The sequence below is a fragment of the Diprion similis genome, chromosome 14 (genome assembly GCF_021155765.1).
Source record: "Diprion similis isolate iyDipSimi1 chromosome 14, iyDipSimi1.1, whole genome shotgun sequence".
Taxonomy (NCBI): domain Eukaryota; kingdom Metazoa; phylum Arthropoda; class Insecta; order Hymenoptera; family Diprionidae; genus Diprion; species Diprion similis.
In genome coordinates this window covers 12,019,280-12,039,643 of record NC_060118.1, presented here as the reverse complement: position 1 = coordinate 12,039,643, position 20,364 = coordinate 12,019,280, and the positions used below count along the sequence as shown (strand labels likewise).

Below are 20,364 nucleotides of genomic sequence, written 5' to 3'. Positions count from 1 at the left end.
AATTTCAACTAAAAACGAAGCGTAAAAATTTGAAATTGTCATCACCCTTCGCATATAATTTTTTTTTTCTTTTTTTTGTTCTTACATACCTACGATATACCTATAATATTATACTCAAAAGAATTCTACACATAATCGAATATTTTGTTTACAGAAGGATATTTATACCGTTTCAATTTTTCTTCTTATATTATCGTTCCATTAATGATTCTTTTTTTTTCTCTCTTGCTATCGTTTAATACACACTGTACAAGCATAGACGGTGTATTATAATTAAAACTAAATAACAGAGTAGCTATTTTTTTTTTCTTACTATAGACCTCTTTACAACGTCAGCTAGTCATGTGAAACGAATTTATTTTTTTTTTCTTCTTATCACGACACTTTTCAGACTTTGAAGTAATTACGGTTTGTTAATTGCTGAATAAAAACCGAAAGGAAAAAATCTTTGAGTTCCGTTTACTTTCAATATAATTTCGGACGATTATTACAAGAGATTTATCGACGAAATTGGCCAGAATAGAGAATGTAAATTTGTTCTAACACAACTAGCCGACTTGGTATATTATGTATATAAATATACAAATTAAATTTCTTATATCAGAAGTTGCTGTTTTGTATTATCTTCTTTCTTATTCATTATCGTTATTATTTTGTTTTTGTTTCTCTTTTTTCGTTAACCATTTCATTAGTCTAAAGAAAATGAAGATTATTTAAGTATTCATATAATTTTCGTAGGGTACGGGCTACACACGTAATATTGTCCTGTTTATGCTTAAATAACCTGTAGATTATGACAATTAATTTCTATATCAGTATATCCATTATCCATGTACTTTTATACATATTCGGATGGTCAGTCGAAGGCGCCGGATAAAAAAAAACTATACGAAAATGGATAATTGTCGATTGATGATTGATCGGAAAGAATTTTGGTAGAGAAAATTCACCCATGAGAAATCGGTTACGTAATACAGAAAAGAAGATGGAAATTATTCTCGTTACGCTGAATGAATAACGTTCAGATTCTATAATGATAAATATTCAAATGCGCAATATAAGAATAAAAATATAAGTGGTAGTAGTTTCGAAAAAACCGAGTTTTATACCACGAGGAAAGTGCGCGGCTTGTGCGCATGCGTCAAATCGTACGAATCTTATTGGCCGACAGTTATGAGTGAGCAGTCGATGCAACACCAATCGCGACTGTCAGAAAATGTCACTAGGAGCGGACCGTTAGGTGTGGGCTTCTAGGGACATTCTCTGACGGCCAATAAGATTCGAGCGACTTGACGCACGCGCATAAGGTACGCACTTTCCTTATGGACACACGATATATTTATCGACAAATTTTTGTTAATGAAAATTTCTAATTTCATTATTTCACGTAACTGCAAAGGCAGCATCATTGTTTTAACAGGTATGACGAACAATAGTTTATATATGTACGTATCATCAGTTATGTGTACATGTGAATGATTAAGGAGATATACGTCGGTCTTTGCTATCTATATATTCTAATCTATGATTTATAATACATGTTTAGTTTTAATATAACTATAACGTGTTTGTGTGTATGTATTTATGTATAATGTATATTATATTATTTATGCTCAAATGCACCATCGACTAACGACGCTACGATACGCTGTTAATCGCATATTTCCAGTCCTGAATTGAATTGATTTTTACAATCATCATGTTTTTTTTCTTTATCTTTTACCTCGATGATTGAAGCTAGACAAAAACTAAGTTCAAGCAAACTAACAATGGATAACAAATGGAAATTTTTGATTTTTGCAACTTATCGTGGAACTGACGTGCTAGGTAATCAATTAAATATAATCAACTACTTCATTTTTAAATTCAACTTACATATTTACACAGCTAATACAATTCCATTGAAAACCATACAAAAAAAAAAAAAAAGAAAAGCAAGAATTTTTTTCAATTTCACCTAATACGATTTCGCCGATATAAAATTATACCGTGTGTGTTAAAATTTAAATCCGCCTATGTTAGTAATTCAGATATTGTAAAAGCCTGCTGTTGAGAAAAGAAAAAAGAAACAAAACTAAACGTCAATTCATCAACAACCTTTCAGTCGTAAAACAAATGTATGAAAGAAGAATGACAATTGTAAAAGGAGTAAAATGTTGATAAAAAATCGCGAAAAAATAGATCGTGACGATAAATTGATATCTTGTAAATAAATAGTACGCAATAATTGCAACAAAAAAAAACCTGTATTCAAACTATACGTTGTATGTAGTGTATATATGATTTATTGTACAAGTTTTTATCTTTCTTTCTTTCTTTCTTTCTTTCTTTCTTTTTCTTAGAGAAGAATATTTCAGCACCGAATTTAACCGTTGGACAGAATTTTGGCGCATCAATCAACTCGTGTGAAACTGGACACGATACGGTCTCAGTAATACAATTATACAGATGCTTTATCTTACTTGTTCTGTTTTTCTATCAACTATACTATTTTCGCAATACTGTACTATTAAATATCCCAACAGCAACGAAGAATTATTTCTTCAAACACGTCGGTATTGAGTGTATTTTGAATTAGAAAAAACTAAAAGAATAAATATAAGTAAAAAGAAGAACCATTTCAACAATGTGGCCAACCGTGAGAACTGGAAAATTTATGCCGTAGTGAAAATTTCTATTAGGTACATTAAAAGTAGTTTGATATTTCATTTGGTAAAATTTCATAAATTTGTATCATGCTTATATGTACCTAATATGTTTAATGCATGTAGGCATAATTTAATTACATACTTTAATCGACATACGCGCGATAGATTTTACAACACTGTTGTTTGTTTCTTCGTATTTTTTTTCCACTCACTTACTTAATACTCATAGCACGCAATTATCGACTAACCATAAACACACGCGATTTATTTATGCAATCGGAAGCGAAAACCCAAAACGATTATTATTACCATTATTATTTATTATTTTTCGTTTCCACATCACGCAGATCATCAAGCAAGATCATTCTGTAATTAGATATTCGACATGATTTTCCTTTTAGCCACAGCCACAATAAATTGGTTAGCTTATATATGCGTACTCCAAGCTGTACAACTGTAGGGTAGACCTCTTAAATCGTTATTATATTCATCTATAATCGAATCCATAGATTCGCCAATACGGTATCGTTATAATATTTATGTGAGTATCATAGACCTAGTAATAATAATAATAATAATAATAATAATAATAATAATAATAATAATAATATATTCTTTTGTTTTACACAATAATTATTAATTTACTAACTAGTTAAGACATATCGGAACATTACAGTGACGCAAAACATTTAATTGGGGGAACCGTCTACAATCTTTCTTCGTCTCTTTTCTCTTTTTCTTCTTCCTATCGTAGAATCATACAATACAATCTTACATATTCATAATTACCGCTATTGTTATACACATATATGAGTGTGTGTATATGTATATACATTATACATATATATGTATAGATTTATTTTGATAATTAATAATATTTATTTAATTAATACTTTTTATTTTTCTTTCAAAACGAACATCATTTCGTTACTGCTTCAATGTCCTTGGCCAAAAAATGTAACTAACGAAATAATAATTTCAATAATAGTATTAATAGTAATAATAATAATAATAATAATAATAATAATAATAATAATAATAATAAAATACCTAACTTATCGTAATAAATTGAAAAAATAATATACAACAATATTCTGCACACCAGATATTTAGTGGGGGGATCTGAAAAAGTAGAGTTCATTCTCAACATTTTATCTCAATCTATATACGCTATGATAATTGTTCATTTCAAAGAAACTGGCACGATAAATACAAGTGTAAATTTTAGTACGGATCAAGAATTGCGATGTAGTCGAATTGATTTGCTACGACGACTGTCACATTCGGTGTAGTTAAAAGAAAAAAAAAAAAAAGAATTCTACTTAGACGGATCGGCGAAAAGAATTTCATCCGATACTTGTTACACATTGGATAATATTTTTTAAAAACGACATAATAACGTTGAAAAGAAAAGAAAAAAAGTCAATTTTTTTTCTCCTAACATCGATAATAATTTTACAATTACAAACGTGAAATTTAAACCAGTTGCGATTCATCATTTGTACATCTCTAACAAGTGAAATGAATTCATATATATATATATGTCTGTATAAGCACTGCAGGCCAACTTATACGAATTTATACACAACAATTTGGCAAACGTTTAAAATCAGCTTTACCGTTTGCAAAATAAAGAATGTAACACTCTGGAAATACGATCGCTATATTGCGACTAAGAAAGGAGAAAATATGTATATAAATACCTGTTGTATTAACAAAGGGGCGAGAGAGGAGGGATGCGGATGGGTGCGGGTGCGGGTGAATTGAGGCTTTCGATAGTTGGATTCATAATCAACTTGTGATAAAGGCGGGGGGTTTCGGAGGAATGGAAGCAGAACATTTAGAAGGCATATTACACAGTATGTACAAAGTTGGAGCTCCGTAAATCATTTTCATGTAAATCATCTTCATCTATATTATCATCTTAATCTTCATCTCCTTCTTAATTCCAATTGAATTCCTGAAACGAAAGAATTTATCCAACCTTTATTATCAATAATGTAAAACGTTTACTATCGACAGAAACTAAAAAAGTATCGTTATCGGTATTGTTGAATGCTGACGTGATCGAGCGATGATAGTAAGGCGATACAGTATACATGGAACCAGCCACCGACAGATTATATTAATTAATTCGCATCTACTGTATGAAACAAGCAGAAAAAGAAAAAAAAAGAAAAAAAAAAAAAAAAAAAACAACAACAACAACCACGGAGAAATTCAAATATTATTTACACACGATCGATTTATTTACAACGTCGTTATTGCTGTTATTATTGTTATTATCATTATCATTGTTATACGCATACGTAGATCAAATGATTATCATCACCTAGAAAATTCGATTACCAAGGATTGTAAAGTGAGAATAATAATAATAATAATAATAATAAAGACAAACAAACAAAAAAAAAACACAACAAAATACTAAATAATGTCACCTAACACTTTGGGTAGAGATGGAAAAAAGATGGGTACCTAATCCCCTCACAGAGCACCGAAAGGATCAAGTTGTACAGCGTTTGCTTGCGACTGAGCAGTGCTATGAGAGTGTTGCTGCTGCAGGGGAGCACTCATCATGGGACTCGGGGCGCCCATTATTGTGGGTGCGGTTCCCCCCGCAACCATCATGCCACCAGTTGCAACGGGAGCACCAGGCATTGCACCCATCATTGGCCGCATGCCCTGCATACCCATCGGCATAGATTGCATACCCTAGACACCAGACGAGGAAAGTGTATATGTATTGTATATATATAAAGTAAGTGTTTCAATGGAAGAATATAATACAAAGAGGATAAATTTTTGTTTTCAAACGTTCGATGCGCAATGTATGTACAAAAGTTCTTGAAATCCTTGTGTTCTATATTTTTTTTTATTACAATTGTATCCGATCCCTGCTACGACTCTGCGATCACTGCAACTGTGCGATTCAGATGTTGCTTTTTATTTATAATAATATAAAGTAGAACTACTACTACAATGTGCAAAACAAAAAGAATACAGAAATAATAAACAAGTTAGCTCTTTGTTATCATAGGCCAAAGACCCTATTAGGAGAGGCGATTGCGATAAAGGTGATGGTGAGAATGTGAAATTATTATGTGTATTCAATAATATACCGTTAGAACTAATCTTTACTCTTTGATTACCAGTTGATAATTAAGCCTGTTTGGTTATCGAAGCAAAGGCCTAAGACCATCAATTCTTCGACGCGATAGGTGTTTCTGTATAGTTATAGTTGCAAAAGCAGAGCGTGCAGTGAACTAAAAACACCGTTGTACCAATCAACAACGATGAATTACAGATTTCTCGACACTCATTCAATTGAGATTTACCAATTTATTCCAGTCAAAAATATGCCTACTAAGTTTGTTTTTGTGTTGATATTTTTTTACTTTCCTGAATATACCCTGCAAAATTGGTAACGTATCATCTTTTCACATACGAAACGGCAACGTTATTCGTTATGCTGAACTACTGCGATAAACTAATTAATTATTTATAGAACGGAGCAGACGGAAGAGGGGAGAAGAAAAAAAAATAACAAACGTTTTAAACTACGGAACAGGGAAGAAGTATGCGTGAATTGAAATGGGAGGATAACTCACCAGAGGCATAGCAGGCTGGGTGGGGAAGCCCATACTGGCTGTTGGAGGAAGTTGTGTCATTCCTTGGCCCTGTAACAGCCGGCAACATGCCATATGCCACGCATGCATCACTGCACTAAATATGCCAATCATCACTAACTTAAGAAAAACAAAAGAAAACAAAAAAGCGAATCTTGGCGAATTTCGATCGGATCCGAAGTAAAGAAAATAACTCGTAGCGATAAAATGCAAACACGAAAACATTATTCTTACGCGTAATATATTGCTCAACGATCATCCGGAGAACAATACTGGCCTAAATATCGAAACAATACTTTACGATTTTGGGAAGGTATACAAAAAGGCTTCTGTAACATTGTACTAACGTTACGTGTGATATAATTCCTCCTGTGTTACACTAGTCGATTTACTTGATATTATTCCAACATTCGATACACAAATGATGATTAAATCTACTGCGATGAGTTAAACAATCAGTTATTAGTTATTTCAATGTTGTATATATATAACATATTTTTATTTAAGCGAAGCAAACCAAATTAAAAGCTATAATTGATATTATATAATATTAAACGAAATATAGTCAAAGTTACGACGATTAATCAAAAACTTTCTACTTACAGCAATATGTTGTCAAACAGCATATTTGCAGGTATTTCCTGAGCACGATGCAAGACAATATCAAAACTCTGTTTTCTCTATCTATTATATATGTACACACAGTTTTACAGGAACTTGACAAAAAAAATCCTTACACACTCAAAGTTGGGGATTACGAATAACGAAATATCATGTGCAACTTACATGGATACGGTGCTCTATATTGTATAAAAATGCGATCAAAAGCTTGGAGAGAAGAAATCGCTCAAAGAAAGCTATTCATTACACCTACATGTGATATATTAAATTGTGTGTGTGTGCGTGTGTATGTTTATACAAAGAACTATTAACGTGCTAGTAATAATTTATTATTTACAAAATAATAATGATGATAATAACAACGATAATACAGATAAAGAGAAAAATTCAACTCACCATTGGTCTATAACCGGCACCTGTCGTCGCTGCCATCGGCTGAGGCGTCCAACCCGTTTGTCCTCCAGTCTTAGCAGCGTTTTTTGGAGAATTCCATTGCATTCCCCTTGAATAATGAAAAAAGTACGTTGATTATCTTCAACAGCGAAAAAGACAATGATTGAGACTTTTGAGTATCGTATACATAGTGGTGGGTTTTATAAAAAGTTTCAGAGCAACGATACGCACTTGACTTGTTGCTGAGCACTCTTATTGATAGAAAGATTCTGCGCGAGGCTGGCAAGACTGCTGTCCAAGTCACCAGTCAGGACCTTTCCGCCGCTTCCAGTTGTCGCCGGTTGACCCGCTGCTGAAACGTTATTAGCTCCAGACACAGTGGTGGATGGCTTCAGCACCGAGCCCAAACCGTCAAAACCTAAGCAACACCTACGTCAGCCAAAGCCCCAGAAAAGCAGATCCCAAATACCAGATAGTCGCTGATATTAATTTGATAGAAAGTAGCGTTTTTGAATAGTTCTTTTATCTATGGTTAAGCCGTCGGAATCCGTTTACACTGTTGCTCAAGTATTGTTTACTGTAAATTATTGTGCGATAAAACGAACAAAGTGATGCGAGAAATTCGTCGAATTCAAGCGCTAAGTGAACGTTAATTATACTTTTCACTGGTGATAGCTTGTGATAAATAACTAAGTATTAGAGTTTCTATTCTCATTCTGCACAATTAGTCAATGTGAATTGATGAATTACGAGTGCATAGATACACTTTTTGTGCTTGGAACAACTACGCATAAAACCAAATTTAAAGGAAAACACTAAATCACTCTATTAGTACATCAAGATAATACGGTACAGTTACGAATAACAACACATCAACAAAATGGATTCAGATATCTGAGGAATTTCAGTAGTTAATCGCAGACACTGGTGTAGCCAGGTTTTGTTAGTGGTAGTAATAAATAAAAAGCTGAAGTTAAAATAAATTATCTTGTACAGCATTGTTCACCAAATGAAAACAGTTTCACTGGCTGACATTTATAACTACAACGTAATCGACTAAATCAGTACTTAGTACAAAAGTAAATAGAATAAAGAATGCGTATAAGAAGAAAGAAAAAATAAAATAATGCGTATAATAGTTAAACATTCGTTAAGAGAAAACCATACGCCCTTTTTTTTCCAATGAAAGCAATTATGCATAAAATCAAAATGGCCGCTATTAGACACACCTGAAATTTTGATTCGTTTCTAAACCGATTATCAAAGCTAGTTGGGTATAAAATGTTATTCCACGTCAAAGTAAATGATAGCAAGAGCTCGGTAAGTATAATTTGACCTTGATCTAAGTTCTAATGACGGAAAATTTATCCCGTGAAAATCGCTTGCACGCGTGTATATATGTTACAAAAAGAAACTGGTATGGTTGGCTCTTAAAGCGTTGACTTCAGCCTAAACTACGATATAAATTGTTATTTTTTGGGCTCGGAGCACTGAACAAGGACACATTGCATGCATTCTAGTGATGAGACTCCCGTCACCTGACATAGGCTGCTTTGCCGGCGAACCGTACCCGACAGGAATTTGGGTTTGGGAAGGAATACCGTAACCCGGAGCGACAACTCCACTCATTACAGGTTGTCCAACGACCCCAATACCCCCCATTCCCCCCATGTCAAACTTATCGAAGCCAACCAAAGCCGGTTGTTGTTGTTGTTGCTGTTGTTGGGATTGTTGCGAAGCAGGAGGAACGGCTTGTTGGGCCAGAGGTGGCGGGCGTGACGGCGACCCACCCAGGGCCATACGAATACTGTCATTTAGATCGTCGAAGGCGCTTTTGCTGGGTGCCGAGCCTGCGGCTCGGCCAGTCGAGGCGCCTCCAATGGCAGGAGACATCGCTCTTGGCGTACCGTTAGAAGCACTTGCGGGAGGCGGTGGTCTGGGTGGCGGCGTTGCAGTGGACTTTCCAGAGCCAAGGGCTCCAGAGGACGCCGCACCTGGTAACGATCCAAGAACTGCGTCCCCGTTACCCGCCTCCGTGGTACCGACCACTGTACCGTCGCCCCCAAAGAAATCTGCCTGACCGCCAGCACTGAATAGGTCCCCGCCACCGGCGGATGGTTGACTTTCTGAGGATGTCAGGTCCGTGTTGCTATCGAACAAGCCGATATTGGCTGCATTCGTTGGCTGAGGACCGGACGTTGGGAAATCGGACATGAATGGATTGGGTACGGAACCGGTTAGTCCTGTGGCAGCAGCTTGCGCAAAAATTAGTCGACGTGCATTGTTAGCTGCGTGTTACGTTCATATTTACATTGTTAACATTTAAAGACATGTAACGCTAACCAATCCTTATGTGTTTCTGTCACTTTTTCTCACTGGCCAATGTACAAATCGAAATTTTTTTTGTATTCATCAAGTCTCGAAGTGTCATTTTTCGATTAGTTTTCTTGTATGCGTCTAGTATTTGTCAGTGAGCTTAAAGTCTATGTCATTTTTTTTTCGGAGAATCAGTCGGGAAGAACCAATGATAGAAAGACTCATTGAAACTTCATTTATGGCACAGGGAGCATTGGAAACTAGTGAGACGAGATGAAAAATGAGTTTGGTGTTGTATAATATGATAAAAAGATGAAATGAAATGAAATGAAATGAAATAATATATAAACACAATGAGCTAGTGGGAGTTTTTACAGGACGTATGAAAAGATTCGTATTAGAATACTCACTTGACTGTTCTTGATTATTTCCAAATACAGACGAGAAATTGTTATCTGTAACAAAGGCATTATTTGCTGGTGGTGGAGCAGCTCCGAAACCTACAAATCAAAACAGAAAAGCACTAAAGAAATAAAGTGCATAAAATAAAAACTGTCTCTACATAATTATTGCATACAAAAAGTGCGGCTGAATAATAAAATTGAAAAAGTATAATGTTGCATTTACCATTACCGTTTGTCATCCACATATTGTTTTGAACAGGCGCAGGTTGGACCGGTTGTGGCTGCGGTTGCGAATTACCGAACATATCCGCGAACGGATTCCCCGCAAGTTGCAGAAGGTCATCCGATGCTTTTTGTGACTGTAATTTGTTAGTTTATATTCAATACTTTTATCAAAAACCGGTATTTCTTCTCTATAATAAACAAAAATGTCAATCAACGACGTTTTGGACTCTTCTTCAAACGCACCTGATTATCCGTCACCGGAGCCGAGCTGAATAAATCAACGATTGGCTGTCCAGCATTGTTCGTCGGAGAGCTGAGAAATGGATTAGTGCTCGGGCCACCCGACGGTGACTGTACTTTGGCCTAAGTGGATAAAAATTTGTTGGATCATATGGCAATAAGACGAATCGAAGTTCGGTCGAGTAGTTAAAATATATATACACCGCAGTAAAAACTGTTCTTCGATTCTTGATTACTTGCCTTGTACTGATTCATAGCTGCCTCTTCCTCGGCTAGAGCCTGTTGTCTCAACGCCTCGTCAATGTGCCCATTTCCAGTCTGATCTAGTCTTGCGTTGCTGGCTGCTGTTCCAAACGCCATGCTGGTGGAAGACAGGGCGGACACTCCCGACTTTACATTCGTTCTATGGCTGCTTGGGCAATGATAGGGTTTGTTGGGTGTGTGTGAAGGGATGACGGTTCGTCAGAGGTAATGTTGTTTTTTTTTTTTTTGTTTTTTTTTTCAACGGATACGACAGGGAAGATAGATTTCAACGTTGAAAGATATCAAGTGTTGGTTGTGACGAGGGATAAGTGGTGAGCGGGAATGTTGATAATTGAAAAATAAAGGAGAGAAAACAAAAAGAACAAACAAATAAATAGTGTAGTACGTACAGAGGCTACAATGCATCAAAAATTAAAGGTACGACACAAAACTGTGTTTCATTTATACGTGTATAAATATTTATATACATATCTATATACATGTGGGTATATACAAATGTATAGTTGTGTAAATCTTTTTATGTACAAGTATAGTATATCACACATGCATTTATTCTAAATTAATCAGCCCCTTTTTATTCTTATTTTCTTTTGCCGCATGCAAAGAGAGAGATATAATTTTGCAAATAATTAGCAATAATTCAACTGCGTGAGGTGCCAAAAGTACAGGAATTGAGCAATGATCGTATTAATACTTCAACCATTGACGGGTGTTTTCATATTCGAAAATAATCTACTACTTGTATATCAAAGGAGTGAGATTGAAATCAATTTGACAAATAAATACATGTGCAACTAGAAGATAATTTGGTGCATCAATTGTGGTTGCAACAATTTATGTGCGACTTCTCTGAGTGCGTTATCAAAGAACACAATTATAATTCGAGGAACATACAAGTTTATAGAGAGAAAAAAAAAGGAAAAGAAAAATTCTAAAATACAATCGAAGCTCAGAATACAGTACACACAAATTGGATATAAAAATTCTGGGATACTTGGATTGAGTTTGTATAAGTATGGATACTAAATTTAAAATTATATTTTGAAAAAGTATGTGTATTGTATTGTAAGGTTCATCCATCGGATTTGATCTTGTATTAACAGGGGGAAGTACGACAAAGATATAAAATATGTGCGCTGAGAAATATTTTTACAATAAACATACAAATTAATCTACTCGAAAACACAAAGTATGTTGGTGTGTGTGAATTGAAAAAAAAAACCTCTATTATTCAGGGCGGAGGGGCGGGGATGGATAGAAATGACAGCGATATTGGTTTCATTGCAACACACGATTACATTGACGTTGGGAATCATACTAATTTACAACTAACGTGTAATTCGATGCTTCGCTGAATCTTTTTTATTACGATTCTCAACTTCAATATTACGTAGTATTTTGATCACCAATTGCTTTAAAATAATACAATAATACCAGTATTATGCCTTATTTAGAGGTATAAAGATTCATATGCATATTTTCCTTAGTGTTTTGGACAAAAGCCAGAGACATTGATGAATCTTATCAAAGCTTCTTCAACATTTCTTAACTACATCGAGTTTTTCTTCGTTTTGGTTAAACGGTTGGAAAAAAGAAAATGATTTAGATTGTTTCTAGAGAGGCTTTAGTGTAATAATCGCAGACTAGATGATGGAAAGGATTGAAAATAATGTCTAATGCTGTCGGTAAGAACAAAAAAAACTATAAGTACCGTGAAATACATTAAAACGAGATGTATGATCATCGGTAGAAAAGATTTAAATAACAATTACCATGAGGTGCGATGTGGTTTGAAAACCTCTGGGTACGTAATATAATATAGCGAAAAATATTTTTAACATCTGTCGATTTACCAATATTACATATTTATAAACGATTAATTGTCATCATGGTACAGCTATTCAGAAATATTTTCCCAACGATTGCAAAGATAAAGAGTAAAAATTCTAACGATAACAATAAGAAGGAGAAGAAGAAAAAGAAGAAGAGAAAATAATAACAAGATATCAGCATTAGTAAATATGAACGATGCAGCAAAGCCACGTGCGTATTGATATTGTAAACTTTGACAGTAATATTGAATGCCGATCATTGCGACCAGATAATAATCAAGGTATAATATATTTGATTGGAGTGAGAGAGAGAGAGAGAGAGTGAGAGAGAGAGAAAAAGAAAAAAACAAACATATTGTCAAGATTGTAAATAAATTTCCCTAGGCATTTTTATACATATATATATTTACAATCAATTGAGGGTTTTTTTTTGTTTCTTTTTTTTTTATCATCCATACCTCAATTGTATGTTAATAATCTTTGTCATACCCGCTACGTTAGAGAGTATAAGAAGAAGACAATGTACTGTGATCTTACCTAGCTGTTTGCGTTGGCGTATTAGCCGCAGATCCTTTCTTTCCTTCTAAGGAGGCAAGATGCTGTTCGAGCGCATCAAGCAGACTGCTCGGAGCCTAGAAAAATATTTTTATCAAATTACCAGTCACTCTGCGACGCTTCGTCAAAATATGCTTATAAGTATGTTATCACCGCTGCTGGGGATTGTTTCAGCTGCATTGACGATACACTTATATCGAAGAGACGACAACGTCGGATGAAGTGCAGGGAATTTATTTACTTTTGTAAATTTCAAGCTGTGAATAACAACTTTGTGGCATAAGAAACACCCGAGAAGCGATATGCAATTGGATATATTTTTTTTTAAAGCCTTCAACTCACTACCAAACTATTCTACGCCAATAATCTATTGACAACTGACAAGGTTTTACCTTTCAGACATGTATCCGAGTATAAAAACTTTGAATTATTATTAGTTTTGTATGTTTTACTTGGATCGGGTAGAGTAGAAAATTTGCAAATAGTTTTAACTCTTCGTACCTTTGTGAGATCTGGAATGTCTCCCTTATCGATACCAACATTCTGAAAGGGAGAATATTTAAATGAGAAATGCATAAACAATATTCGTCGACTCTATCGACGGATTATTAATCGTAGGGATTATCTTTACCTCTGCAACTTTCAGGAATTCTCCAACGCTGTTCATTCTGGTTAAGAATTTTCTATAAAGGTCTAACGCATCCCGGCATTGTTTCTTATTCATATCGAAGTATTTTTCTAGAAAGAAAGAAAATTTAAACATTATAATTGAAACAGAAAAAACAACAAAAACCGTCCAAATGATAATTTTCTTTCTACGATACTGAGAAAACTACGATTTACCTAATAGATTAATAATTCCGTCGTTATAACAGGCGAATAAACGGATGAGATCTCTGAAGAGAAGCATAAAGGCCATGTTTATAACACCGTTTGTAAGATCATTGGCCGAGCAGTCGAATTCCAGTAACGAGTCTAGTTGCGCCTGAAGAACGGGTAAAGTTTTGAGCAATTTCTCCGGGTTCATCGTTCGAAGAGTACCATCCTCCTTGCTGTGAATAAAAAAAGTGAAACGAAGAAAATCGGTGAGTTTCTATATCGTTCGAATTTGTGATGTAAGAAGCGTTTCCTTAACGCAGTCATGTTATACGATAAAAATACTATAATTATGGTTTATTTACCCTCGTTTGACTTTGCAAAAATCAAACGCAACGGTTCTGTACGAAAGTGCTTTCTCGTTCAAGTATTTAGCATACCGCCTGATGAACGGCGACATATCGTATCCTACAAACAAAGATAAGAGACATTTGCAAACTGTTCGATTAGAGCGTAAGAAAATAAGATTATTCAAAAGCCGGAAAAAAATTTACGAATATAAAAAACAACTGCAGAATTAACAGATTAATAAAAATTGTGACTAGTTACTGTCAATTTGTTTCAATTCTTCAACAATTATACCCATGTCTTCAAGAGAAACGACGAGATGAGACAACGAACGGACGTTTAGAGAAGTCGTAAGAGAATAAAGTGACATTGCAATATTATAACAGTCAGTTAAAATTGTCTCGATAAGATGAGGTGAATATCGATGAATAAATGTTATTATTATACGATACTGAGAACAAATTTCTTTTCTCATCATGAATATTGCGTTCGAGTATAAGACAAGCAACTATTCAGAACTGTTCATTTTTAAAGTTAAAGTTAGTTCGGTAATTCTACGTAACACAACTCACCCACACGTGCTCCAGCTGTTCCCAAAAACAGAAAATTAGTCCGGTTAGTAATAAATCAGAGATACACATGATAGAGAATTTAGATACATGGAAAACAGATATTTAAACAGAGGAGACAGATTTTTTCTCCAATCATTTCATTATTCTTCATTTTAGGTCCAATTTTAACAGAAAAGCTGTTGATAGAAAAGGAAAATGTAAACATGAATAACAACCGATTTACTGCAAGTTAACGAGGAATAATGAAAGGTCTTGTATATAAAAGAAAAAAAAAATAATAATATTTTATCAACGTAAGATGCATCATTGCAGTTATTGACACGTCTTGATTGATGAAAATTAATCACCATGTTAACAGTAAGAGAATTGTTAATGTATCGTTTGTTTTCTTTCCTCCTTTTTGGTTTTTTTTTTTCTCCGTTCCACATGTGCAGTTAGTTACAGTAAAAACAATGTATGCAGACAGTATAAATGGAGGGAAATGAATACTGAACAAAGAGGAGAAACAATTTTCGATTTGTGATGTGTGAAGAAAATTCCGTGAGGAAGAAAAATGGCAAAGAAATCACGCGACACGATTTGAACAGAGTCTGTAGAGATGCATCATAAATAGTAAAAATTGAATTAAGGTAGCGACAGTAACTGTAATGATGATAACGATGTTGATGCTGATTGCATGATGATGATTTTCAATCACGTATATTATAATACATTCGATTATTCATCAAGCATTAATTTTCACCTTGCACCCCACTTTTGTCCAGAAAACTGCTGAGCTGAAAAGTGCTGTTACTTGACGCCAGGTACTGGGTGAACCTCTGAAAAGTAAAGGAAAAGAGTGGGTCAGTGAAAATCTGTTGAAGCATGAAAAGCCGTTCTAATTTCTAATAGAAATCAATAAAAGAGGATGACCATGACGATGAAAATGAAGATGATTTATTACACACCTCGTTTCCATAGCACATCATGTGATGTACAGTGATAAGGGCCTTGAATACGACAGTCCAATTTGTGTTCTGCGACCGCTCGATGAGCAGGTTAGCCAGTTGTGGTATCGAGACATTTGGCTCGTTTGTACAGTGTATCAAATCTGTAAAAGAAGAATGGGTGAAATAACAATTCAGTATAAGGAACGATTTTACATGGTATCGACAAATAGACATAAAGATATAAAATGCAGGTTCAAGTTCTTAACGTTGATACATGCATTATGTATGTAGATAACAACGACGATGTACGAATTTTCAGGATAAATTGTTATTACAAAACGTCCAAAATTGTTTGAAATTTTCAGTACTAATCGTCATATATGGGTATTGAAAAATATGCTCACAAAGATTCTGCAAACTCAACGCTGATTTTAATTTTCCTAAATTTGCATTGTCAATCTGATGCAATCTGAAAATGGTCATTCTTTTCTTTTGTTTTGGGTGAATTTTTGATTTCTTCTGGTATATACTATAACATATAACGTGGATTATTTCCTTGTCTTAATTTTAAAAGTTCATGTCTAGTTAACTGTCTATTTTTAACGGGTACAAATAAATTCAAGAGGATTTTAATATTCAACAAATTTGGCTTGTTCTAATCCTTTAAGTCACCCGTTATTATGCTGAGTCAATTTTTACAACAAGATAGTATCTTATGGTTTTTGGAATCGCTGATTACGAATCTGAAATTTGATTTCAAAAATTCAAGATGGCGGATCTAATATGGCCGATGAAAATTTCAAATTTGATCGAATCCGGTCATAAAATTTTATGCAGGGATTTTCCGGGTTGCTGATTAGCTTCGCCGTACGAAATTTTTGAAATCTGATTTCAGATTCATAATCAACGACCCCAAAAACCTCAGGACAGAATTTTTTCTCCGGATGCGATCAAATTTGATATTTGCGTCCGCCATATTGGATCCACCATCTTGAATTTATAAAATTATATTTATAATAATTTTGTAATATATATATACATGTAAAGGGGTAACTTTCTCGGAAATTAATTATTCCTTCAATTATCGCGATTCGACTTATTTTGCCAATAAATTTGTTTCTAAAATTAACAATTTACATTATATCGCAATAATGACTCTCGAGTAGAAAAAAAAAGATTTACAAATATGTATATACATATACATAACCTCAAATGTAGGTAATTATCTACGCGTTAGACCATTATTAGAATCGTGATTGACACGAGACGCGGAAATAAGAGTATATATACCTATATGTGGTATGGGCGTCAGAAGTCGCTGCATCATGCATGAATACGTGCATGTATAACGTTTATGTATATACCTACATACATATAAACATGAAGGGGGTGCCAACTAAATGCATTATATTGATTAAATTAAATGTTGGAATTGCAGTTGCGTGTTGAAACATCATATGATCCGCGATGCACAATCGATCGGCAAAAAATATCGCTTGTTTTTCAAGTTTTTCAAGTTTCTTGTCGTCGTTGTTGTTGTTTTTTCTGTTTTTTTTTTTCTCTTGCAATTCAAGTTTTTGAACCGCGTCGATGAGATTTGAATATGTCTTTTTTTTTTTGTTCGGCAGGGATTATAATAATATGTATAATATAATTTTTCAAAACGCTCTCCGTTTTTGTCTGATTTCATCTGTAATGAATATACCGCACAGCATTATACATCTATATATATATATATATATATATATATATATATATATATATATATGTATGTATATATAACATATATTAGCAAGTTTAGAAGAGATTTCCGCTTCGCGAGTACTTACGAGGAGATATTGAATTTCCAAAAATGGCAAACGCGGCAACGTCGAGTTACTATTGTTATGGATATAATATCGCTGATGCAAACAAAAATACTCTCGACTCTGGATTTTATATAATTTTATTTAACCTTTTGAGTCACACGTTATATTGTGCTGAGTCAAACTTAATAACAACATGGTATACTACGATTTTCGGGATCGCTGATTAGGAATCTGAAATCAGATTTTAAACATTCAAGATGGCTGATCCATCATGGCGGACAGAAATTTCAATTCTGATCGAATACGGTCAAAAAACTCTACACGAGGGTTTTCGGGGTTGTTGATTAGGAATCTGATATCAGATTTTGAACATTCAAGATGGCTGATCCATCATGGCGGACAGAAATTTCAATTCTGATCGAATACGGTCAAAAAACTCTACACGAGGGTTTTCGGGGTTGTTGATTAGGAATCTGATATCAGATTTTGAACATTCAAGATGGCTGATCCATCATGGCGGACAGAAATTTCAATTCTGATTGAATACGGTCAAAAAACTTTATGCGGGAGTTTTCAGATTCGCAATCAGCGACCCCAAAAACCCCTGGGCAGAATTTTTTCTCCGGATTCGATCAAATTTGACATTTTCATTCGCCACATTAAATCTATAGCATCTTGAATTTTTCAAATTCGATTTCAGATACGTAATCACCGATCCTAACAAAAATTATACACTTAAATGATATTTATTATAAAATATATATGTATAACATGAACACGCGTATAATTCGATCGATCTGAATATTCTATTATATTATTCGTTCTTCAAGTATGATTTCACAATACGGAATTTTTCCAAGCTTTCGGGCGATTTAAAACTGCCGCAGGTGTAATAAATCAACGATAAATTGAACCAGTTGGTAAAGGAGTTAAGATAAGAGGAAAGAGGAGAATAAAAAAAAAAAGAAATAAAAAATTAATAACGAATTTCGACGATCGTTCGGTCGCGATTATACTTATGACGAAGGAAAATATAGAGTTTTTTGTTTTCCTTTTTATCACGACTATTTCATTATACGTACATGCAATATTCTTCTTTTAAAATTCTTTTCTCCATCCCTTAATTCATATATTTTCATTACATTATTGATTAATCAAATTAATCGTGGAATACAAGTCTGAAAGGTTCTCCCTTGCAGCCGGGGTCAAGGACCACGTGTGAACGATGATACCGTAGTACAAAAGAGAAAGAGAGATGAAGAGAATGAGAGAGAGAGAGAGAGAGAGAGAGAGAGAGAGAGAGAGAGAATCGGCCGAATTATACATGAATGTGTAGCATAATTTTGTGTGAGAAATATGATGGTAAGGATTGAGAATACATCAAGTTATTTGAAACTGTATTATTAATAATAATAACAACAATAACAATATTAATATCATGCGGTTTATCTTCTCGTTAGGTACTCAAAGATTACGTTACGCGTTAATAAATATCTACGTAATATTCACTACGTACAGTACAATATAGGTATACTCATAGATGAACGACCTAGTAATGGTAAAAGTAAAAGTAAACCTGAAACTGTGGACAGAAATTGCACGCGATCGCCGTTCGTTCGTTCGTTCCCTGCAACTATGCGAGTATATAAGGGTGTGTGTGTGTGTGTGTGTGTGTGTGTGTGTGTGTGTGTGTGTTTATAATAAACTAGCGAAAATTTTGCAACATTTTTTAATTAAACAGAATTATACTAATTACCTCAATTTCTATAGCCATGCAGAAACTTTCTTTTAACTAAAACCAAACTTTCTTGATATTGATATTTAGAGGTGTTTGTTGAATTTTTTTTTTTTTTTTTTTTCGTTTTTCATTCGAGTAACACGTGGGAAGAATTTGTTTTTTTTTTTTTTTTCTGTCCCCTCCCAAACGTAACTCGATTTACAAATACCATAATTTAAATACAGATTCCTTATAAGTTGTAGGAAATTTTACGCTGTATGGAAAAAAAAAAAAAAAAAAAAAATTATCTACCGTAATAAAACTTTTTCCCAATTCTAATTCTAAGACTTAGAATAATATTAGCGGACGAAAATTTTAAGTTATCAAATGAAAATTTCTCAATATGTATTACCTATGTTTCTCTCTCTCTTTCTCGAGTTTCGTTTCGCTATGTCAACCTAATACAACGATTAAATGGTACACACATGACGTACTTTACGCTAATTTCTACACCTCCTGTTATCCGCACATGATGTGTGAAAAAAAAACGGTAAACGGTAAACGGTAAACGGTATGACGACAGAATGTAAACGAGAAAAGTAATATCGCATTTAATTGAATTACACCAAAGAATATGTACGCCCGCCGTTCAATGAATCCGATTTTTAATCGATCACATTAATCACGTGTAAAAATATCTCACATTTAATTCAAACGATCTATCAAGGGGGGTGTTATTTTTTTTTATTATTTTTTTTTTTTTTTATGAAATGATTTTGATATGTTCAGGGTTTAACACTGGTCGAGGTGACGTTGAATAGCCCATATATACACGTATATAAATATATAGTCTACGCTGTATATATGGATCATAGAAATTGTATACATTAAGAGAGAGCACAGTAAGTACGAACGAATAAAAAGATCGAGATTTTCGTCGTTGACCTCTTCAACTCTGAACTGTATAACTGGGACGAATTCGTTCACCCGATAATTTAGCCTGACCCGGTCATTCGATATATAAACATATATATACATATATATATA

At 34.1% G+C, this 20,364-nt stretch overlaps 1 protein-coding gene across 9 annotated transcripts in view; it reads right to left on the bottom strand.

The window, feature by feature from the left end:
* Positions 1-4,340: 4,340 nt before the first annotated feature.
* Positions 4,341-20,364, bottom strand: part of LOC124415060 (phosphatidylinositol-binding clathrin assembly protein unc-11) — a 32,972-nt gene continuing 16,948 nt past the window's right edge. Inside the window, exons 2-19 of one of the 9 annotated variants that reach the window (XM_046896332.1) lie at positions 15,811-15,953; positions 15,606-15,681; positions 14,864-14,878; positions 14,309-14,411; positions 13,971-14,179; positions 13,759-13,865; positions 13,629-13,670; positions 13,110-13,204; positions 10,717-10,837; positions 10,480-10,599; positions 10,235-10,370; positions 10,018-10,107; positions 8,830-9,546; positions 7,523-7,643; positions 7,295-7,400; positions 6,260-6,397; positions 5,127-5,363; positions 4,341-4,608 (exon numbers count right to left, since the gene is read on the bottom strand). In XM_046896332.1, the coding sequence (XP_046752288.1) occupies positions 5,136-5,363; positions 6,260-6,397; positions 7,295-7,400; positions 7,523-7,643; positions 8,830-9,546; positions 10,018-10,107; positions 10,235-10,370; positions 10,480-10,599; positions 10,717-10,837; positions 13,110-13,204; positions 13,629-13,670; positions 13,759-13,865; positions 13,971-14,179; positions 14,309-14,411; positions 14,864-14,878; positions 15,606-15,681; positions 15,811-15,953 (2,567 nt within the window). In that variant the 3' untranslated portion in view covers positions 4,341-4,608; positions 5,127-5,135. Of the gene's footprint in view, positions 4,609-5,126; positions 5,364-6,259; positions 6,398-7,294; positions 7,401-7,522; positions 7,644-8,829; positions 9,547-10,017; positions 10,108-10,234; positions 10,371-10,479; positions 10,600-10,716; positions 10,886-13,109; positions 13,205-13,628; positions 13,671-13,758; positions 13,866-13,970; positions 14,180-14,308; positions 14,412-14,863; positions 14,879-15,605; positions 15,682-15,810; positions 15,954-20,364 lie in introns of all 9 variants that reach the window. The other 8 variants (XM_046896327.1, XM_046896328.1, XM_046896331.1 and 5 more) reach the window with 8 other exon arrangements.